The 22,425-nt window shown below is 47.2% G+C and overlaps 1 protein-coding gene across 2 annotated transcripts; it reads left to right on the top strand.

Annotated features, from left to right (window-relative positions):
- The first annotated feature begins 1,692 nt into the window (after positions 1 to 1,692).
- On the top strand, positions 1,693 to 21,819 carry LOC122393925. 2 transcript variants are annotated; one of them, XM_043390403.1, is made up of 4 exons: positions 7,090 to 7,117; positions 7,781 to 7,957; positions 16,288 to 18,588; positions 20,035 to 21,819. In XM_043390403.1, the coding sequence occupies exons 3-4, from the start codon at positions 16,441 to 16,443 to the stop codon at positions 20,071 to 20,073; spliced, it is 2,187 nt and encodes a 728-aa protein (XP_043246338.1). In that variant the 5' UTR covers positions 7,090 to 7,117; positions 7,781 to 7,957; positions 16,288 to 16,440; the 3' UTR covers positions 20,074 to 21,819. The 2 variants fall into 2 exon arrangements, with proteins under 2 accessions (XP_043246340.1, XP_043246338.1); XM_043390405.1 differs by lacking the exons at positions 7,090 to 7,117; positions 7,781 to 7,957 and adding an exon at positions 1,693 to 1,741.
- Positions 21,820 to 22,425: the final 606 nt, after the last annotated feature.

Genomic DNA, 22,425 nt, shown 5'->3' on the forward strand with positions numbered 1-22,425 from the left:
ACTCACTGTTTTCTGGTCAAAGCTGTGCTGTGCTCGTTTGACTAATTACAGCGTCTATCACACAAATCTCCTGGAATAATGCATCGCAAGCAGTGCCTCCAGCCCAGCCGTCTATGCAATTGTCCGGTGCTGAAGATACGGAGCATCCGATGAAGACATAACAATGCAACGCAGTCAACGGCGAAACACAGCATGTCTACATCGAAAGGAGGCTGGGTGACCGACTCCCCCTTTCCGGGAAACTCGAGTCTATCAGGAGACACAGTGCTTGTGCACATTACCGACAGGGGTTATCTGTCCCGAACCTGGTGGTTGATGCAGGTGGTGTATGTGTGAACACACACTGAATATACAGTGTACAGTGTGTCTTAAAAGCCTACCGCGCAAAGTGACGGTGGATCCATCAACCCTGACCGAGGAAGGGCCTGCTATAATTTGAAAGCCACCGAACCAATTGACCTGGGGAATGGACGAGGATATCCATTGTTTCGGTGACTCAAATTTAGCTGATTTCCTCGTCAGGCTTGATGGATCCACCGTTACTTTGCGCGGTACTTTTAAGACAGACTGTACGTAGACACGAGCTCCGTCGCGGCGACCGATAGCCCAATGACTAACTCAAAAAACGGCGGGGGTGTATGTACCGTCAAAACCCGTAGGCGGACCGGACGCGCTGCCGAGTGGCAGAGCCCCCGGTGCTCTCCAGCCGGGGGGGGGGGGGGGGTCCGGTCAGGGCCACGTCAGCCTCACCGTATCCGTCGCCGATGACCTCAGTGGTCCGGGCGCCCCAAAAATCCCCCTCACGTCATCTGTGGCTATGATTCATCCCCCCTATGGTCAGTAGGGCTGCAGAGTCGGTGGATTTTTGGTGACTCTGACTCCGACCCCAGCTTCCAAAATCGACTCCGACTCCGACTGCGACTTCGGTCCAACCAACTCCGACTCCGCAGCCCTGGTCAGGAGGAACAGTTTCGAGCATGAGGACGAGTGAGGACTCATCGGCCGGTGACAGCCATTATGATTCATGCCCCGATTGGTGGGTTGGGCAGTTCGTAACATAACAATGGAAGGACAGAAACAGACCACCTGTGAGACGAGTGAGGACGAAAGTGACGAGTGTGAGCAAAGCCAAACAGTTAGTCCGTAATAATTTTAGAACTCACATAGGTCAGTCTTCAAACGTCATGGCCAGTAATGACGAACAGCGAAAGAGGATGGACGGGTAGGTAAGCATTTGCAACATTCACATGGACTATCCGACCGTATGCGTCCATAAACTGGTATCCTTCCACAGCACCTACAAAATCATGCATCCCGTCGGCCTTCACTAACAGTCCCAACCGTCTACGAGGGGTTCAACGGGCCCTCCCACCCACACACTAACTAATTTACATTCGGCAAAAATATTGTATGCAGGCTGTCCATTAGAAGTTAGTTGATTATCTACTTGTCATCGATGAAATCTTACGGTTGAGTGTTCACACATCAATCACTCTGCTCAATGACGATGTGGCTGAGATCAACCGCTTCATTTATTTATATGCTGGGTCGCATTCGTTTATGACCGAGCAGAGGTGCCGGCCGTGGCATGAGTTCACATAATTAGCGGTCAAAGGGGTACAGCCCGCGCGGCAGGGCCGGGCCAGTGATCAGATGGGCGTCTCAGTGTTCTGATGTGCATCGTCAGCAAGAGTACCGAATGCCGGCCATCATCGCTCCCCGGAACACTGCAGGCAGGCAGGTATGGATTGCTGAAAGGAAGCCGACACCGGGTGCGACTTTTTGGCCCAATATTTGCAGTGCGACGGTACTGGGTTAAAGGTGACCGTGCGCCGCAAAAGACCGATCCGACCCGACCTGACTTTGACGTCCTACAACGCCTTTTGGGTGTAGTTATGTACATAATTTTGCAGCAATGAACAACGAGTTAAACGCGCTTTCCCTTATGGTTCCGGTTCCTGATCCAATCACTCCCAAGCCTCGGTGGCCTTTAGACGGCGCAGCGCCCAAATCAACTCAAGGCTCAGCATGGGGTATTCGCGTGAAACATTGCTGACACGGATGGTGGGAGGAGTGAGGTTGTTTAAACTCTAAGATTTTCTGAAACAGCGAGGATGATGCGCTTTGCGTAGCTCGATGTAGGATCTTCCAAAAATACTCAAGTCATTTTTTTCAAAGTCACGGAAGCTCACCTAGGGTAAAATTATCACGATTTTCCCGATTTTGATTTTTTTCTTTAAAACAAAGCGGCACAAAAATAGCAAACCAATATAGAGCTAGAGCGCCACGAAAAGCGCATTCGATAGCTCCTTCAAATCTTGTCTATACAATGCTCTCAGATTTGACCTAGAGCCAACAGCTTAGCCCGCGCCCCACTGGGGTCTGCGTATAACACGCCCTACTGGGGGGGGGGGGGCTATTCATAGCCCCCCCCCTCCTAACTCCGAAACTACTGGGCCGATCGTCAAAATTCAAACGGCGTCTGATAGCCCCGGAAAAAATGTCGAGCGCAACCTAATTTCATTGACCTCAAGGTCACCGATGACGTCACAGGTCAGGTCAAAGTAAAAATTATTAGCATTTTGGCTTCGTCACGTTTTGGGCTCTGGCCGCCGTCTTACAAGTCAGATCAGGCTCATTTTGGTTCACACACTCGTGAACAGATGCTCTAGATACTCTGAGGGTACCAAACTTGTACTTTGATTTTCAGGTCAAGGTCAGGTCATCACAGGTCACGAAAATATTGTATCATCCGTCGGTCACGTGACACATGTTTTATGGTCCATTTAGGCCAAACATTTCGAATTTGATGTCGTCTGTGTCATTCGAGGTCATTTTGAGTCAAATTTAGCTTAGGTCAGGTCACTTGTGGGTCAAAAAAGGTCAAATTTTGAAGGTAAATTTTTTCAACAAAAAAGGTGTCTATTGGATGCAGTTTGAGCTCAGAAACACGATGGTGCTATTTATATTGGCGTACGATGTCAAATTCGTGCTGAAAAATTGATTTGAAAAATTAATAATTGTTAATGTTTTGCAATAATTCGTATAACTTGGCCATTTTTGAAAATATTTAGCTAAAACTTGCTAGAGTTAGTCATAATAATGCGTTCTATCACATACATTCCGGTTTTTTCGAAAAGTCAAAAAACTTTTTGAAAAAAAATGTAAAAATATAAATTTTGAATTTTATTATGTTAAATTTTCGAAATTTTCAAAATTTTGAAAATCCGAGATAGCAGTTTGATAGCGCAGTCTATTCTGAGTCCTCTCATGCAAAGAAATTGGATCTCGCTTAAAAACTGAGCTCTTGGGAGCGATTGCCGTGGTTCAATGTTTTGCGTCGAAATCGGCCGAACATGACGTCATTCTGACGTCATTTTCGGCCGACCTATGGTAGGTACGAAGTTCAAATTTTGACACCAGGTGTCAAATTGATGCAGCCGAAGGTACTGAAAGTTTGGCGTCGATACGTCAAGCGGTTTGGAAGTTATTGCAGAAAAACGGGAGGGGGGGGGGCTATAAATAGCCCCCCCCCCCGTGGGGCGCGGGTTAGCCTCCAGACGGCGAAAGCGAAAAATTTGGCATTTTTGCGGAACACGTTTGTCTGCAATAACATTTGACACCAATATTTATTGCGTTGATTTTACCGCTATCGCATTCCTTCCGTCCAGACGAGTTAAATGAACTGTGGGTCGATCCGAAAAGTTCAATATTAGAATTTGGAACGGGTCAATGTCACGGAAAAAGTAACGCTGCATATCAGTTGATTTATATTGTTGAGCTGATCGTATGAAAGGTGTTTTCATCGCTCTAGCATGTTTCTTTCTAAAGATATTGTAAAAAAAACTGCTGGAGACGTTTGATGACCTGAGATGACCTCAGGGGCATAAAGAGGGGTCATGGGTGCACTGTTTCCGAATTCAGTGTGTCATGTTTGCTTGTATCACGAGCACGACGTTTGAGCGTTTTCGTCCAATTGAACAGCAGATCAATTTTCTCCTATTGACTTTAAATGATGAGGTCGCAAAAATTGATTTTACCTTAGGTCATATGTTGAAAATTTTGTGATATACCTACAAATTGTTTGCACTGTTTTTTTTCATGCAATAGTCAGGCTTGATAGCCAGGGTTTTAACCCTCGCCCATATTGGTGATCCAGCCGCGAACATAGGTATAGGGAGGGGAAGGGGGTCCGTTAGACCCCCTTGCCGTTTGGCCCCTGATCGACTAGAGCCTTGCGGATAGAACGAGCGTATTTCCCGTGACATGAGGAATCCGATGCTACCCAATTTTAAGGTCCTAGGTCATTGTTTGACCTGCCAGGTCAGATCAATGACCCATAAGTCGGGAAAATCGGGACTTGTTAGAACATCGTAAAGTGAGGTTGATAAGGGCTTTTCGTGGTGCTGATCACGAGTTTCATGTTTGTTTTGATCACAGATGATGTCTTCATGCATTTAGACCAGGTTAGGTCGGGTCAGGTCAACCAGTAAGGGTCCTGCCAGACCTGTCAACCACCACTGATAGCTTCATACATAGGCGTCGCCAGACATTTTCGGTTGGGGGGGCAAAATCAAGTTTTGTGTTAAATCTTGCCTTTCCCCAGCCGTTACTCACTCGTTTTACATATCATTCGACGCGCAATGGTGCGAGGAATCCGATGGTGACAAAGTTTTCCTTCTAGCTATAGCATGTATTTTTTTACAAAAAAAATCATAATTTTGAAATTTCTGGACAAAAAAAGACCGTTAGAATTACAGTGGCTGCGATTGCCGACGCACTGCAGAGGGCCCCTGTGCAGACTCTTGTCGCTCATGATCATTACCCAGAAGAAGGTGAAAAACGCTCCATTTGAATCGGATCACCTCGCTAAAACCTCCATTCACGCATGCATGCCCAGGTTTTACGTGAAATGCATAGGGCTTATCCCAGCCGCCGATTGTAGCTAAGAATTGGGTATTCGGCGGAGACTGAGCGAGAATGTCGGAAGTGTGAATCGGAAGTACATCATTCATTCTTGCTGCAGTGAGAAGAAGTGTTTTGTTCACTCGAGTGTGAACAAAAAGTTTCTGGTTTTTCGAGTGAAGGGAAGCGCTGCAAACGCGACCAAAAATATTTAACGGAACCAAAAGTTACGCACGGCATAGCGGCAAGGGATCCCTTAGAGATAGGATTGCGACTTCCAGGCCATTTCAGGCCACTGAGGGTCAGTGTGGACTCTCAGAAGCCTGCTTAGGATCCCGGAGATCGGCGTGGGTCACCCCAAATATTTACGTGTATGTGGTGCTTTAGGGCTTTCCGAGCCTAAGGTGGGCCCGGAAAGCCCTTTAGGGCACACGAGCTTTCAGAAGCCAGTGTGGGCGGCGGGCGCTAAGAGACTAGGCCCAGGGTGAGCCTGGAGCCCTCGAATAACAGTGTGAACCACCGGGGTCTGTGTCGAATCCTTAAGGACCCTACGTTGGTAGGGACATAAGAAACATTTTTTTTTTCCTAAGCCGCCGCCCATGATCAGACGACCAGGAGTGTCCACCCACTGACCCACGCGACAACAGCACCTTACGTTAACACCTCCCAAGACAAAAATATGAAGAAAGTCGCGACACTCCCTGCTAAGAAAAAGGAAAGCAAACAAAACAAAGCTAAATACAATACTTAGTAAGTTAGTAAAATGTCATAAGAAGAGGCAAAGAAGTCAAGACTAAATGTAGCTTGACTGGCCGCTACACCATTCCCAAAGAAGATAGTGAGAAGGAGAGAGTGATCCAGGGGTTAGTGGTAATAAGCGCATGCAAAGCTTGCATCATAGAAGAGGGACAGAGCCTAGTCACACCCGGAGGAGTCAGATCCTCACCGAAAAGGGATACCGAGCTAAGCAAGCTTGTTGCTCGGTAAACCCAGTTCGGTGGGAAGTATCGTAGGGCTGATTTACGTATTGTTACGTATCCAGGAGTACTTAAGTGTGACTTGTAAGTACACAAAACAAGACGAGACGACCGGTATACAAATAGCAAGTAATGTAAATAGACAGAAAGCTAGGTCATTGAGCGATGGCGATGATTCAAAGACATACAGTTAGTACTGTACGTACTGTATGATGTTTATAGGGAGAAAAAGCAAAGCTTAACAAAAAGAAAAGGGCAAAACAAAAATGTGGGATAAAAGTTCGAGAAGAAGTAAAAGACAAACAGGGAAAAGACATAAGGACCACTAAATACCACCACCTCTTGTGGCGATCTAGGTACCCAGTTAGAACATACCTACCCAGTTACAGAGATGTACAATTCTCCAAAATTAGGTATGCATAAGTGATATGCATTAAAGACAAATTCTGTAATTGTGTACATATAACTATGTACTGTGCAAGTATGTACCTGTGAGAGAGCGGGTAAAAAATACATTATCAGGTAAATGTACGTACATACCCACAATAAATAAAATGGGGGATCATTTCATTGGCAGGTATTCGTATGTTTACGAACGCAGGTGGAACACAAGAACATAAATGTCAGTGTTGGCAATGGTATCAGTATTGATCGATAAAATACTGCTTTGAGAAATCCTTGATTTCTCTCTTTGTTAGTGGAACTGCTTCCATATCTGTGAACTTAGGACCAATTATTGAGTTCCAAATTCTAGGTGCAGACCACCTAGTAGTGTAGCTGCGATAATTTTTTTCTGAGAAGAACTCGTGGAAATGATGGGTCGAGCGAGTATCTCGAAGCGGTTCGAGTATCGTAAAAAGTCTGTCAATAGATGAAGGCAAAGTTCCTTTCAACTTTCTATGCATTAGCAGAAGCATCTGCTGCTTACCAATGTCTCTCAACTTAAGTATTTTCAGTTTCTTAAAAATTGGTGCTGTGTGTGCGAGTCTATGTTCGCCATCAATCATTCTGACCACACGCTTTTGTAATTTCTCGAGCTTATCTACGTTTGTAATATAAGTGTTGCTGTAAAGCATACAGCAGTAGTTGATATACGGAAGGAAAAGTGCGTTATATAAAAGAAGCAGCTGTTTAGGTACCAATATATACCTAGCTCTGCTTATGAGTCCAACGTTACGAGTCAGCGTTGTAGAAAGGTGTGAAATGTGTGATTTCCATTTCAGATCGTCATCTACGTACATGCCCAAGTACTTAACTGTTTTAACAAATTTAATATGTGCACCAGAGAGCAAAACAGACACATTGACAGCGCGTTTAGAATTATTGTAGAGCTGACAAAAAGTTTTGTCTGTATTTAAAGATAATTGGTTTGCTTGAAACCAAACAGCTATCTTGGGCATTGTGGCGTCGATGACTCTTTGCAAATGGGCTTCATCATTGCCTTCAATGAAAATGGCAGTGTCATCTGCATACAGATATGCAGTTATATCATCAGAAATGGAAGGAAAGTCATTGATGTAAATTAAAAACAGAAAAGGCCCAAGGATGGAGCCCTGGGGAACACCGATATCAACCGAAGCAAGGCTGGAGCGAACATGCTCTACCTCAACACATTGTGTGCGGCCTTCTAAATATGATTTCAGCATCATAAGTGCATTGTCACGTATACCGTAAGCATACAGTTTCTTAAGTAAAATGGTTTGGTTCACAGTGTCAAATGCTTTTCGGAGGTCAAGGTATAAGCCGCAGACAACTTTGCCTGCTTCAAATGCTTGGTTTACCTTTTCTTGAACCAAAAGAAGGGGCATGTAAGTGCTCATGCTTTTTCTAAAACCAAACTGAAATTCGGTGATGATTTTGTTATGTTCAAAGAAATGCTCAAGTCGGGTATGTACTAGTTTTTCTAGTATTTTCGATATAAAAGGCAGTATGCTTATTGGTCTATAGTTTGTAAAACGTTGCTTATCCCCTGCTTTAAAAATTGGTTTTATAACCGCCGTTTTCAAAGGGCGAGGAAACACGTTTTGGCGTAAGCATAAATTCAAGAGAAAGACAAGCTCTCTTAGGACAGTCTGGTAAGTTGCTTTAAAAATACGTGCATTAATGCCGTCTATTCCACCACCAACTTTTTTGGTGCTATTTACTATCTCAGTAACTTCAATGTCATTAGTTTCGGTGAATGATGATAGTGAGTTTCCTAGTCCTCTAGGAAGATTTTCAATAGGGTCGGTGGGACAAGGAGGTATCCGCTCTTTTAAGTCATTGCCAACACTAGCAAAGTATGAGTTAAAAGATTCGGCGATTATTTTTGGGTCATTTTCAACATCATCACCAATCTTAAAAGAAGGTGGACTTTCTTGTTTAATTATGTTTCCTTTCGTTATCTCGTTCAGTAGCCGCCAGGTTTCCCTCGGGCCACAATCTTTTAGTGCATTCTGATAGTAAGTTTGTTTGGCTTTCCTCAGTATATGAGTGAACAAATTCTTATAACGTTTGTAGTTGTTGATATTGAAGGGAGACGGGTGTCTATTCTTTATACGAAAAAGCTCGTTTTTTCTGTTAATGGAAATCAATAAGCCAGGGGTAATCCATGGTTTAATAGGTGTCTTTTTCCGAGTGGGAGTATAGGTGTGGCTGCACCTAGATATCTCGGAAGTGTAGGCTTCTATAAATGTTGTACATGCGTGTTCCGCATCAGTTTCATTACAGAAGTCTCTTAGTTTCAACTGCAAACGAGTTTGCAAGTGAGGAATCATGTTATAGTTAAAAGAAGTGATGGTTTGCCTCATATGTTTATGAGAATTGTCTGTTCTGAGAGTAAGATCGACAAACACTGGGAAATGGTCTGATAAGTCACTCAAAATAAGACCTGGGTCATTCAAGATTGAAAGGTTATTAGAGAATATATTGTCAAGCAGTGATGCACTGTCGACACCAAGTCGTGTAGGTCTAAAAATACATGGAAAGAAACCATTCGTGGTAAACATGTGCAGAAAGTTTTCAACAGAGCTATCTGTTGCAACTTGGAAAAGGTCATAGTTAAAGTCACCGGTGATAATAACATCCTTATGACATATACTTGTGTGTTCAAGTACCTCAGTCATTTGGTCAATAAACTGGGAAGAACATAGACGTGGGGGCCTGTAGACAACACCAAGTACAATTTGTTTGGATTGTACAGTACTTTCAACAAATAAAGATTCTGTCTCATCAATCTTATTGATTTTTAGAGGCGATGTTGAGCTTATGCACTTATTGCATATATACATCGCAACACCTCCACCTGTTTTATTAGGACGACTACTAAAAATTGAAGTATAGCCTGGGAGATGCCTGTACTGCTCTGTGAAAGGATCTAGCCAGGTTTCTGTTAAGCAAATAACACTCCAGTGTTTGCCGGTTGAGAACATGAAAGTTTGAAAATCATCAAACTTTTCATTGGTGAGAATGGATCTAACATTGATGTGCATAATAGAAAGCCCATCACTATGCTCATGGGAAAACAGTTCCGGTTGAAAAGGAGTATAATATTTGCAGTTACGTTTCAGGTGTTCGTATTGCTCATGTAAAAAGGAAAGGTTCGTAGGGCCAACACTTTGAAACGGGTTAAATATTTTGTTATTAAGGAGAGGTGGAAGGGTTTCATGTGGTTGCGCTTGCATATAGTATTATGCAAAGAAGGTTGAGTGAAAGGTGATGAAAGGTACTGGAAGGAAACCCTATCAGCTGATTTAGGGATTGGGTGTAACTAAAATAAGCTATAACAAATTTACCAAACAATGCCTGATATAATTACCAGGACACGTATAATTACCATATAATTACCAATCCCAGCGCAAGAGCGCAGGGATTGTCACCAAGGAACAATGGCACAGTTGTACCAAAATGAAGACGGAGGCACAGACAAATTTATCAGCAGAAAGAAGACGAGAAAACTTAAAGAATTACTACAGAAATCAACAAAATCACTCTAGCACCGGACTAAGGTCACCGGACACAGGTGAGGGCCGCAACACAAACATGTGTTGCGGCCCTCAGAGGGACACGTGAGTTGTGACCCCTCAGATGCCGGGTTGGGGTTTAGTAAAGTCTGTCGCCTCAAAAGTTCGGCTGAACTTTCATAGGCCAGTTGAGGTTTTCAGAAATTTTCGAAGACATCCTCAAAGATTCGTGTGGCCCTTCAGAGGTCTACGTATGTATAATGTCCCCAAAGATCCCTGTATGGGCCCTCTAGAGAACATGGACACCAGTGGGACTCTCAGAGGCCGGTTTGGGCCCTCCGAAAGCTTCTTAGAGCTCAGTGGAGCTCCTTAGGAGCCTGTGTGAAAAGCAGGCTCATGAGCCCTGCGGCACTTGAACGGTACTTGTGCCTGTCGCAGACATTTGACGAGAGTTGAGAAAGGCCCCGAAGATTTCGTGTCACGCTTTGAACGAAAATTATGTGTCAGCACTCCAAAATTTATGAAAATCAGCTACAAAATGTAATACAGAACCAACTAGGAACATGACATGAATCATGGCATTGACATTTCCGAGTCTGGAGTCGGAGTCTTGAAGATTTTGGTGACTGCAACTCTGACTTTGGTTTGAACTGCACGCTCCAACAGAGTCTGACCTCACAGGCATTCTCAGAAAGGTACCCCCATTTTTCCCCGACTCCAAAATCTCATCGGATCTGTATCGATCTCAGGACTCAGGGGGTGCCCGGTCCGAGGTTGGGGGGGGGGGCAGGCTGCTCCGCTTGCCCCCCCGTGGCGACGCTAATGGCTTCATAACATGTTACAAAGGCACCAAACTACTTCGTAAATGTTCAAATGGTTGCTTAATTCGAAATTAGCTAAAAAACTACCCTAAAAACATGTAAATCTCGAAAAAGTAAACCAAGGTCATTAACCCGCGCCCTGGTGGGGTCTGTTAATAACGCGACCTGGTGGGGGGGCTATTTTTTGCCCGCCCTCGTATCTCCGAAACTACTGGACGGATCCGCAAAATTCAAACGGCGTTCGAAAGGCCTGTCAAATTTGTCGAAGGAAACCAAATTTCATTGACCTCGGGGTCACCGATGACGTCACAGGTCAGGTCAAAGATGAAATATTTCACCGTTCACGGGTCTTCTAAGGAATGCGCTATAACACCGAGGAAAACGCATTTTGTCGAGAATCAGCGATAGGGCGTCAGTTACCTAGTAGATATGTTGCTATTAGAGGTCACTAACAATACCAGGTCAGGTCACAGGTCAGGTCACCAAGGGTCACAGGTCAGGTCACATGACCCCAACTTTACTAAGGTTGTGTGATGCATGTTTTATGGCCAATTTTTCATTTCCAACTCAATGGTGTTGGTTATAAGACTATCAGGTACGGCTGAGGTCACCTTCTGGTGAAGTTCAGGTCAAGGTCAGGTCAAGGTCAGGCCAAAAAAGGTCAAATTTTAAAGTTGATAGTTTTGCATAAAATGGGTATTGATTCGATGCAGCTCGTCACGGGGAGTCTAATGGTGGTCTTTGTTTTGCGCTACAGGGTCTAGAATTGCTAAAAATTGAGTTAGAAAATTTGACGTCATCAATTTTGAACAGTTTTTTCGCTACATCTTCGCCAAAAAAAAGAGGTATCAATCTCAAATTTGGTATGTGGATGGAAGGCGGTAATGACTATCATATATATTCCTGTTTTTGCGAAATTCAAAAAACTTTTTGGATTTTTCGATTATTATATCCAAACAATTTATTTCTTTTACTTTTGGGGGTCAAAATCTAAAAATTTCAAAAATCCGAGATAGCAGTTTTGTAGCACTGTCGATTCTACACCTTTTATGTCTTATCATTTTTCTGTATTTGCAAAGCTATAGGCCTGACAGCTCTTCCCGCGAAACCCTTTTTTGGGTCGAAAACGGCAGAACATGACGTCACTCTGACGTCATTTCCGGCCAACCTATCATAGCCTTTGGAAAAATTTTTGGTCACAATGTGTAAAATTGATGTCCGGGAGGGTACTGAAAGTTTGGTGACGATCGGCGCAGCAGTTCTGGAGATATATCGAAAAGTCTGGAGGGGGGGGGGCAAAAGATAGCCCCCCCCCACCAGGTCGCGGGTTAAAGGTCAATGACCTGTCTTGACCTTCACGTGACCTTGACACCCACCGCAATCCATGGGACCAACATCGTTTCACATCCGTTAAAGGTAGTGTGCCAGCTTTCCTGGACCGTATGGAGTTAATAGCCCAGATAAGGAGAACCGGATTTTTAGAACTTATCCATACCTTCAAAACTCATGGAAACGTCTTAAATTCTTCAAATTTTGAGTACCCCAGTGCGAAATTCGCCCCGACGGGTTGTCGGTCGTACTCCAACCACATTTCACACCACTATGAACAATAAATGCACACACTGAAATCGCTATTACCGATAGGCTCATCCAATCAAGTTTCGATAAACCCGTTCATCATCATCTCCTGCGGTTTCGAACACGCCTGTTAGGTGGTGCGGTAGACCGTGCCCAAAGCCAGGGCCCCGGTAACGTGAGGTAGCCGAGTCGGGGCAGCGTGCGCTGACCCAAGCCGGGGCCGCGCGTCCTCCCGGTGTCATGTGATAGCCCGGGGCTGCCCGGGGATGCGGTAGACCGCGCCCAAAGCCGCGGCCCCGGCTTGGGTCAGCGCACGCTGCCCCGACTCGGCTACCTCACGTTACCGGGGCCCTGGCTTTGGGCGCGGCCTACCGCAGGTGGCTTCTGCTCATACTTTGTGGTGCGGTGGTGGTGCGTCGGGCCGCGCGCTCTGACTTCGGCCAAGAAAAATGCGTCAGCTGATCATTGTCATTTCTGCCACTTTCATGTGGTGAGATGGGGTCATAACTTTAGAGACGGCTGTTTCATATGAATTATTTTACATAAAATAATATTTCAAATCATAAATTAATGTTCGACAGCCAAATTAAAGAAACAATTCCAATACAGGCTTACAGTTTAAATTCGACATTGTGTTGTCCACGATTAGGCAGCTGATAACTCATTCCCGTACGTCGTAACTCTATAATGACCTTTGCTTATTGTCACATGTGCGCCGCATTCGCGATTGTTGCCGACGCCTGTTTGCAGGTCAGCCCACTACAGTTGTTATACATATCGAAAAACCGATAAACTTTTAGGCGAAAAAAGCACAATTTTAGGCCCATTTTTGATTTTTTTGCGATATTAGGCAAAAACAGAAGCTTCTTATCCTAGGAAAAATAAAATGGGAAATCATTGGAAGGTGGCACACTACCTTTAACGTTTAAAACCACACAAAAAAATTGCAAACGCGCGGATAATGCGATGCGACATACGCCGAATCGCGATTTCGGTCAAACATGGTCTCGAGAAACAGGTCACAGGTCAAAGATCATTTGGGTCAGGGTCATGAAATTTTCAGGGTGTGTGTAAAATTGATCTAATCGAGGGCATTGAAAGTTTCGTCGCAATCAGCCGCTTCTAATCGAGTTACTTGCGAAAAACCGAGGAAGTCACGTTCGACCCCCTCGTTCGACCCCCAGAAAGTGTGAGGGTTGAATAACCCAAGGCCCTAAAACATAAGGTTGGACGAAGTTTTCTACCAAAAATGTACTAGAATAGCGTACGAGTCAAAGCTATTTCCGTTGTTTCTTTACAAATATGTCGCAAACAAGCTTTTTCTGTAATAAATCATTATTTCGAAGTCAAGTAACCAGTTTCTATAAATTCGATAAGCAAACACTTATTTTTTTATATAAAAGCCTAGCTTATATAGTCCAACTCTAGTTGATTAATCAAGTAGCTACTAACTTTTCCAGATGTGACACATATTGCGCACTTCAGACAAATGCGTTGCTAAGGCGTTGCTAAGGACTCTTTCGCATGTTTTGCTGCGTGGTGTTTGTTATGAAGTGAGGGAAGTGAGATGGACAGGCTTTTTGATATATTTTTTTTTTCTGGTTTTCTAGGACCGTCGCAATTATTTAACTTGACATACTTTTCTTGCTTTTTTATCCGAGACTTTTTTCAATAATTGGTAGATTCTATCGTGGAAATAAAAGGGCCAGCAGGCCACAGGGGTAAATGGAAGTCGACTGATAGTGAAATAAAAAGTAGAAGTGTCTGTTCCATTAGAAATTTAATGTGATGTGATGGAACATGAAGCAACAGCATCAGACGCAAGAACCAAGCAAGAACCACCAATTAAGAACCCAGAACCAGCAAGCGCCATGCCGTCAAGAGCAGCCATGGCAACGTTTGATTAGCTTTAAGAAAACCTTGGAACTAGACGCCATACGGTGAGCAATCAAGAGATCGTACAAGACCAGTAGTTGCTTGAAAACGAGAGCCGCCAGGAAAATCAGTAGATTCTTCAATGGCAACACATTTCAACATCTATCTAGCAATGATTTGCACCAGCGAGGTGCTATCATTGTGTTTTGTGTCTGTATCCCTAACTGCTCAAAAATATTTGTCAATAAATAAACAAACAAATAATGCGTCTTTTTCTACTGAACTGAAAGTAAGTCCTCCAAGTGGCAAGGGATGAATAATAGAAGGTACCTAATTAATTGCCATCTATTCATTCAATGCATAAATCATAGGCAATTGCCAATTCAGGGCAGCGATCGGCAGCGCCCTTACTGCATGGTACTGCGGATCGTCCATGGGTTTCTTGATGACTCTGACTAAGACTTTCAAAAATCAACTCTGACTTTGATTTCAAATGTCGGCTCTGACCGACTCCGGCTCCACAGCCCTAAGCAGGTCTGCGGAGGCAATGGATTTTTGGTGACACCGACTCCAACTCTGGCTTTCAAAATCGACTCTGACTCTGACTCTGGTCAGAACTGTCGACTCCGACCGACTACAACTCCGACTACGGAACCCTGAAAGGTCTGCGGAGGGGGTCGAATTTCGATGACTGACTCAGACTCCAGCTTTTAAAATCGACTCTGACTCCGACTCGACGACTCAGGTCAGAACTGTCAACTCCGACCAACTTCATGACTCCGACTCCGGAGCCCTACTGGCATCTATCACGCCAGGGAGCTGCAAATCATGTGTTCCGTGGCGGTTTATGGCATTAAAGTCGATAATGCGGCTGAATCGCACTATGAAACACCCTTATTGGCTGCAAGAACCACGAAAGTTAGCGCATCACCACTGGAAAACGTGACAAGCTATCGATTAATTGGCCCTGGATTTGGATAAATCAAATGCTGATGCTCATATTAGCACATATTTACATTATCATCTATCTCAAGTTTGCCCTCCAGGCGGATCTAAACTATGGCAATGGCAAACTATGGCAGTCAGTACGAAAAACATCATCTCACGCTCTCAGTCCCAGCGGATAAAAACAACACCTAAAAATATGGCAATTTCCCTATCTTCAACATGTAAATGCCCTCGGGCGTCCTCGTGGTGACGTAGGCATGGGAGTGCCAGGTTGGTAGGAACTAGACTTCGACGCCCCCTGGAATAACCTAACCACAAAACATTGAACTTGCCTTCAGCTACTTAGTTTTTCCGTATGTTTTTGAAGCTGATAGAAATTCACGTGCTGTAAGGGGGACTTATGCCTCACGGAAGTCTTATCGATCACGGAACATTAGTCGCTGAAAACATACAGCCGCTGCAGTAAACACTTAACAGTACTGCGGAGCGGAGCCTCTGTTATCATCACGACACATTAGCAGATTCAACATCCGACATCGGCCGCAGGAAAACAGCGCCCCGTTAAACAGGAACTCTTTGTTATCATGGGTCAATCGCAAAGAGTCAAAATCGAGCTACACATTGCAGGGTGGTGGCCATGAAGCCTCGATGTGCGGTCTCATGGCGCCACTTCAAGAGGGGCAGGAAATATCATCCACTGCGCACATAGCGCCTCAGCAATCAGGGCACCAAGGGTCCATCTAGGTATGTACAGTCAGTCTTAAAAGTACCGCGCAAAGTAACGGTGGACCCATCAAACCTGACCGAGGAAAAGCCTGCTAAATTTGAGTCATCGAAGCAATTGACATTCTCGTCCATTCCCCAGGTCAATTGGTTCGATGACTTTCAAATTAAAGAAGGCCCTTCCTCGGTCAGGCTTGATGGATCCACCGCGTCACTTTGCGCGGTACTTTTAAGACAGACTGTACACTGAGAAGCACTCAGGCCTGCTCGTATCCATAATCCTCGGAGATCATGCGGAGGTCGTCCTGGTCTTGTATATATGAGATCCTCAAATATGACGCTAACTACTACATATGAGATATGATAGAGCTTCCTTAATAAATGTAGTCTGATTGCAGGTAAAATGGATGTGACCATTTAGCATAGTCGTTCGACCATGTTTCCATCTTCATCGACGATGATCAGATTTTATACAATTACAAACACTGCAGAGAGTAAGACATGGTTTATCTGTTTCAGCCGGAGCGGCCTGACAGCAGCGTCGTGCCCCTATCGCTCCTCCTGTCGGCGACAGGCGGCGGATGGCCGTCCTTATCTCGACCGGGACCGATACACTTGCACGAGTGCTAGCTGATTGGGTCAGTCCGCGTGAGACGGTCCCGTTGGTCAGACATGTCGCGTGCGGAGCTATTTGGGGCCAGGAAGAAGGAGCGTGAAAAAAGACTGTTGGGTACGTTACAACCATCGGTGAAGGAATTGGAAAAGAAATGGGGTTCGAAACTGCACTTAGTCCCTGACACCTTACTCCTGGCGGGCGAAGTAGTCGATAATACCGGGCGTGGCTGGATGGGGAACAACGTCAAGAATGAGGCGCATGACGCGCTCACTTGTCTGTTGTGGGAGCCGCTGTTGGCGTCCCTGCAGGACCCGACGATCATCTCCAGCGAGCGGTGTCAGCACTGTCAGCCAGAGCTGCCAGTCAACATCGTCTCGGTCAACAGATCGGGCAGTGGCGCCGAGGGCCTGTCGGACGTCAAAGTCGGGAGAGGGGGGACATCGGACTTCGATGTCATGTTTGAGTTCGGCTGCCCCTTCAACTGGGCAGGAGCAGGGGCGGAGCCAGCCATCATCAGCCCGCAGTCTGCACCACAGCTGTGGGCGAAACCGACCGACAATATCGGCTTTGTGACCTTGTACTGGGTGCCGACAACCGAGTGTCGCCACATGACGGCGCTGGATGCCTTTCCGACCAACTCCCTCCGTTCACTCATGCTCAACATCTGCCAAGTCATGACGAACGGTGAGATAACAATCGCCGGCCCAGCGGTCAATGTTCAGCAGCCATGTGATCCATCGAGTGAAGGCATTGACTACGTAGCCTGCCTACGTGCGCGCGGGTGGTGGCCGGCGGACGACTGGCTGGAAGGCAACCGCCAAAGACGGACTGACTTCCCTCCATCGGCGGTGCGCGACAACATCCGGGAGTTCGGCGTACATCTTGTACCAACCGGCAGAAAGGGCAGCCCCACAGAGCGAAAGGAGTATCGGATTTCCTTATCGCGGGCAGAGATAGTCGCCGCCCGCTTCCTCCATCCGGTGCAGCGGACGGTCATCAAGACTATGAAAGGAATGAAGCAAATTGTGAAGGAGAAATGGGGCAAGGACCTTACAGAAGGCTTGAAATCGTATTTTATTAAAACTTCTATGCTCTGGCTGGCTCAAGACACACCCATGAAATCGTGGACAAACATCACTGATGGTGTCCACAGAGTCCTCGACTGGCTTGAAGAGCACCTTGCCCCCGGCACCACTATGCCATGCTTCTTCTATGCTGCAATCGACGTGGCAGCGGAACTCACCCCGGAACAGCGGCAAAACGCCATCAACGCCGTAAAGCTTATGAGAACACACGCCACCAGACTGATGCTAGAGCTGTGCATGAACGAGAAGAGGGACTTCAGCGTCCTGACCGAGGACGATGCGAAGCCGCCCTCGGAGCGCCAGCTGCGTCGCCGGCTGGCACGGATACTGCTCCGTGATGCGGTCGTCAACGGTACCCTCCATCGGCCTACGGCGCCCTGCTGGGAGAGCTGGGTGAAAAGCGTCATCCCTTCATTGATCCGGGCGGCTCAGACATGCATGCTACAGTGGTGTTTCCACCGCACTTCAGGTACCAACTGGCAGCAGTGTTACATGCTCATGGCATGGAGCGTTCTCGACCGGCAGGACCTGGCGGGAGCGAAGCAGCCGACATCGCCGTCTGACGAAGTCGTGACGTTGGACGCTGCTCCGCTGATGGCTATCCTCACCGCATCCGACCTGGAAGTCATCCTGGGTGACCCAGCCGCAGTGTCTGCCTGGTGTCGCCAGCAGCTGCAGCGGCCGCCAGGGGAGCGGCCAGGCGGCCTGACCGCCGATCTCGACACGCCGCGGGGCCGCGTCGAGTTGCTACTGCAGCCCGAGCTGCTGCTGCAGGCCGTCCGCGAGGCAGTGCCACAGAAGGTGGAGTTCTGGAAGAGTAGAGATGATGCAATGGGGAGGGGGTGGATGGTGAACTATTTTCCACCTCGCACCTACCACGAGCGCCTGTCGATGGTTATACAGCACCTTGACCAGGATCTGAGAGGCACCCTTGGCCGCATACGACCAGATCTGGACGGTACGACACTTGACGCCAAAGCCAAAATCTGGCGCCGCGAACTGGAAGACTTGTGGTCCGGTGGCCGGCTACGAAGGGCGGTGGATGCGGCCAGGAAGTGGCCGGACAACTGGAATCTAGCACAGTTCTACGTGGCAAAAGATACGGGGAAGACACATCAGGTGAGACTTTTTCCACCCACCTTTTAATCTTTCTCACTTTCCGTCTCTCTCTCTCTCTCTCTCTCTCTCTCTCTCTCTCTCTCTCTCTCTCTCTCTCTCTCTCTCTCTCTCTCTCTCTCTCTCTCTCTCTCTCTCTCTCTCTCTCTCTCTCTGCCTCTGCCTCTGCCTCTGCCTCTGCCTCTGCCTCTGCCTCTGCCTCTGCCTCTGCCTCTGCCTCTGTCTCTGTCTCTGTCTCTGTCTCTGTCTCTGTCTCTGTCTCTGTCTCTGTCTCTGTCTCTGTCTCTCTCTTCTCTCTCTCTCTCTCTCTCTCTCTCTCTCTCTCTCTCTCTCTCTCTCTCTCTCTCTCTCTCTCTCTCTCTCTCTCTCTCTCAAGTTTGGGTGGCCTCTGGGCCCTGTTCCAGCGCAAGACGCTACCTGACTCTACTAAGTATTTGCGTTCGGTTTCTATGGGAGCGTAAGCAAGCATTTGAAATTCTTTTTTTAATTATTTTAATTTCTTTTTAATTTTAGCTCGAATGTTTGAATGGACGGATTGACAGAGCCGGAGCTCACGCTAAGCAGAGTTTGTTGCGTAGACCCCGACCCCTACCGTCCGATCGCGCAATTCCGGGTATCGGGAGAATTTAGATGCCAAAGTTTAACGTGCCCTTCAAAGCCGGACACGGCCTGTCCCACTCAACTGATTTCAACTGGCTGCGGCTGCTCCCACCAACCGCAGACCATCCACGTCAGGAGTCTCAAATATCGAGCGCCGGAGCGTCTCGAACCCAGGCTCTCACTACCGGGAGTCCAATGCTCTACCAACTGAGCTACGGGACAGGCAAATTCAAATTCAAATTCGGCAAATTCTGCTTATCGTTTCAATGGAAACCGAGTGCCAATACTGGTAGCGTCAGCCAATACTGGTAGTGTCAATTCGCTGAAACAAGACCCTGGCTTTGAAACAGTCTAAAGCAGCAACCTCAGCTATTGCCACTAGAAGACGGTCTTGTATTTTTTTAATTAGATCACGCCATACAACGCCAAAGAATAACAACTTTAGGTAATTACAATGGTAAATAAATATCATACGAAGTTTTTTTTTGGCACGAGCAACGACATGCGTATAAGGTACATATACCTATCTAAAATATCGATATCATTTGTTTTTGTAACCACTTCGAAAACTAACTGTTTGCATCAATTTTGTTGTCGTTAGCTGCAAGAAATGTCACCACTTGTTTCGCGACGATAAGAAAGTGTTCATACATTTTACTTCTACGGTTCACAAAAAGTATATCTATTTGTGCTGCTTCTTGGTGTCTTCGACGGAAGAAATTATGTAAATGGTAAAGAAACTGTAAAAAGCTCGAAACACATTGAGCAACAGTCAACTAGTTCGATAGAAATATCACATCAACTGTTCATCGGACCGTTAACTTATTTATTTATCAATCTGTGTTTCAGACTCGCTCCGATGCGACGGTGCAGCATCAGCAGCAGTGATAGAAATGGCAGACAGCTGCAGCGGCTGCACGGATGGCAGACAGCTACAGCGGCTGCACGGGCTGTGATAGACAGAGCAGAAACAGCAGCGGATGCACGGGCAGAGATAGAGACAAAGCAGACAGTAGCGGCTGCACGGGCAGAGATTGAGACAAAACAGCCAGCAGCGAATGCACGGGCTGCGACAGAGACATATCAGAGACGCAGCGGCTGCACGGGCAGAGATAGAGACAAAGCAGACAGCAGCGGCTGCACGTGCAGAGATTGAGACAAAGCAGCCAGCAGCGAATGCACGGGCTGAAATAGAGACAAAGCAGACAGCAGCGGATGCACGGGCAGAGATAGAGACAAAGCAGACAGCAGCGGCTGCACGGGCAGAGATTGAGACAAAACAGACAGCAGCGAATGCACGGGCTGTGATAGACATATCAGAGACGCAGCGGCTGCACGGGCAGAGATAGGGACAAAACAAACAGCAGCAAATGCACGGGCTGAAATAGAGACAAAGCAGAGACAGCAGCGGCTACACGGGCTGTGATAGACATATCAGAGACGCAGCGGCTGCACGGGCAGAGATAGAGACATATCAGAGACAGTAGCGGCTGCACGGGCAGAGATAGAGACAAAGCAGACAACAGCGAATGCACGGGCTAAAATAGAGAGATAACAGATAATAGAGACACTAGACTGCGGTGGAGATGGAGCAGCATGAGAGACGGTGGCGGCGACAGCAGTGACAGATACAGCAGGAGAGACAGATATAACAGATAGTGCGTTTGACGGCAGCGGCGACCCAGGCTGCGATGGCGACTCAGGCAGTGATACAGACAGAGGTAGCGACAGTGACACAGACAGCAGCAGCGACAGAGACAGCAACAGAGACAGCGGCGATGACAGCACTGACAGACACAGAGCAGAGATGATGGACAGCAATGGCGGGAGGCACGGTGACAGAGACTGCAATAGTGACAGAGACACAGTACAGGCAGCGGCAGTGATAGATAGAGACCAATAATATATAGTAGTAGCGTAGCAGTGATGGAGACAAAGAAAATAAAGCAGCAGCGGACGGGTGACAGAAGCCGTGGTAACAGCTAAGGGGACCACCCAGCCAGAAGCTGGGGAAAAAAAACAGACCGACAGCAACTGGAGTGCCAGGAACGCGTGTTCAAGAATAGCGGCGATGCGCTGGGAAACCACACTGTTGCCGACAAACTAGGCGAATGTCGCGCCGCCGATGCCAAGCCGAGCCGCCGCCGCGCCGCCCCTCACCCCGCCCGCCGGTCCCGACGCCGAGCCGGGCCGCCGCCCGCCCAGCGGCCACCTGTCGCCGCGCATGGTTTTTCTGAGACAAGCAATGGGCCATATCGACGCCGCGAACGGTGGACTGGCGTCCCCCTGTGACCCTGCGACCCGGCTGACCTGTGGCCTGTTCCGAATGGGGCCGGCGGGGCCCTGGGCCTGGGAACTAGAAGGGTGTGTGAGGGGACGCAGCGTGCCGGCCGCCTTTTTTGTGCTCTGTGTCACGACCCCTGTATCGAGTGACATTTTGGCCACGTATTTGAACCGATACCGGGCTCAGCTCGGTCTCACTTCACTGTTAGTCGCCGACGAGCTCACTTCGCTCTCAAACGCGGACGGCGGCGCTCTGCTGCCGCTCACGTCTAACTTTTCTAACTACTGTGTCTGTGCTGTACTGCTGCCATCTCGCCGTCTTCGGTCAATAGCGAACTCTTCTATTTAGAAGACTGTGTTTAAGTGGTGGTGGTGTGAGTGAAACCGAAGTGGCGAGTGGAGGAAAGGAGAGCGGCGCGCAGCTCACAGTTCTCACGGTGGCCGGGTCTACTCACTATTCCTATCAATCCTCTGTCATCCTACATTATATGCATGCCGCGAGGTGTGCTCCTTATGCGCTCTGAGACGGGCGCTGTCGAACGACCCAACACGCATGCCGCGAGGTGTGCACCTTATGCGCTCTGAGACGTGCGCTGTTGAACGACCCAACATGCATGCCGCGGGGTGTGCTCCTTATGCGCTCTGAGACGGGCGCTGTTGAACAACCCAACATGCATGCCGCGAGGTGTGCTCCTTATGCGCTCTGAGACGGGCGCTGTTGAACCTTTGATCCGTAAATTATTCATCTGTGTTTATTTATTTACTGATTAGATACTTCCCTTCTTCATTATTCGTTCACTGCCTCTAATAATCCTACATCCTCTCACAATTTCCCCCGGCCGCCAACCCGAATGCTGCGTGACGTAACAAACATTATACAGTCCACACAAGAAAGCCAGAGACGTCCGCAACATTCGCTGGTCCTCCGGGCCGGATGGTATCAGCTAAGAAAGTAAG

The sequence above is a fragment of the Amphibalanus amphitrite genome, unplaced genomic scaffold (assembly GCF_019059575.1).
Source record: "Amphibalanus amphitrite isolate SeventyFive unplaced genomic scaffold, NRLGWU_Aamphi_draft 000562F_arrow, whole genome shotgun sequence".
Lineage (NCBI taxonomy): Eukaryota > Metazoa > Arthropoda > Thecostraca > Balanomorpha > Balanidae > Amphibalanus > Amphibalanus amphitrite.

Excerpts from the sequence above, each read along its gene's own strand:
- LOC122393925 (XM_043390405.1), top strand. The coding sequence starts at position 16,441 with ATGTCGCGTGCGGAGCTATTTGGGGCCAGGAAGAAGGAGCGTGAAAAA. Across the intron at positions 18,589-20,034 it reads ATACGGGGAAGACACATCAG|ACTCGCTCCGATGCGACGGT; the intron begins GTGAGACTTTTT and ends TCTGTGTTTCAG.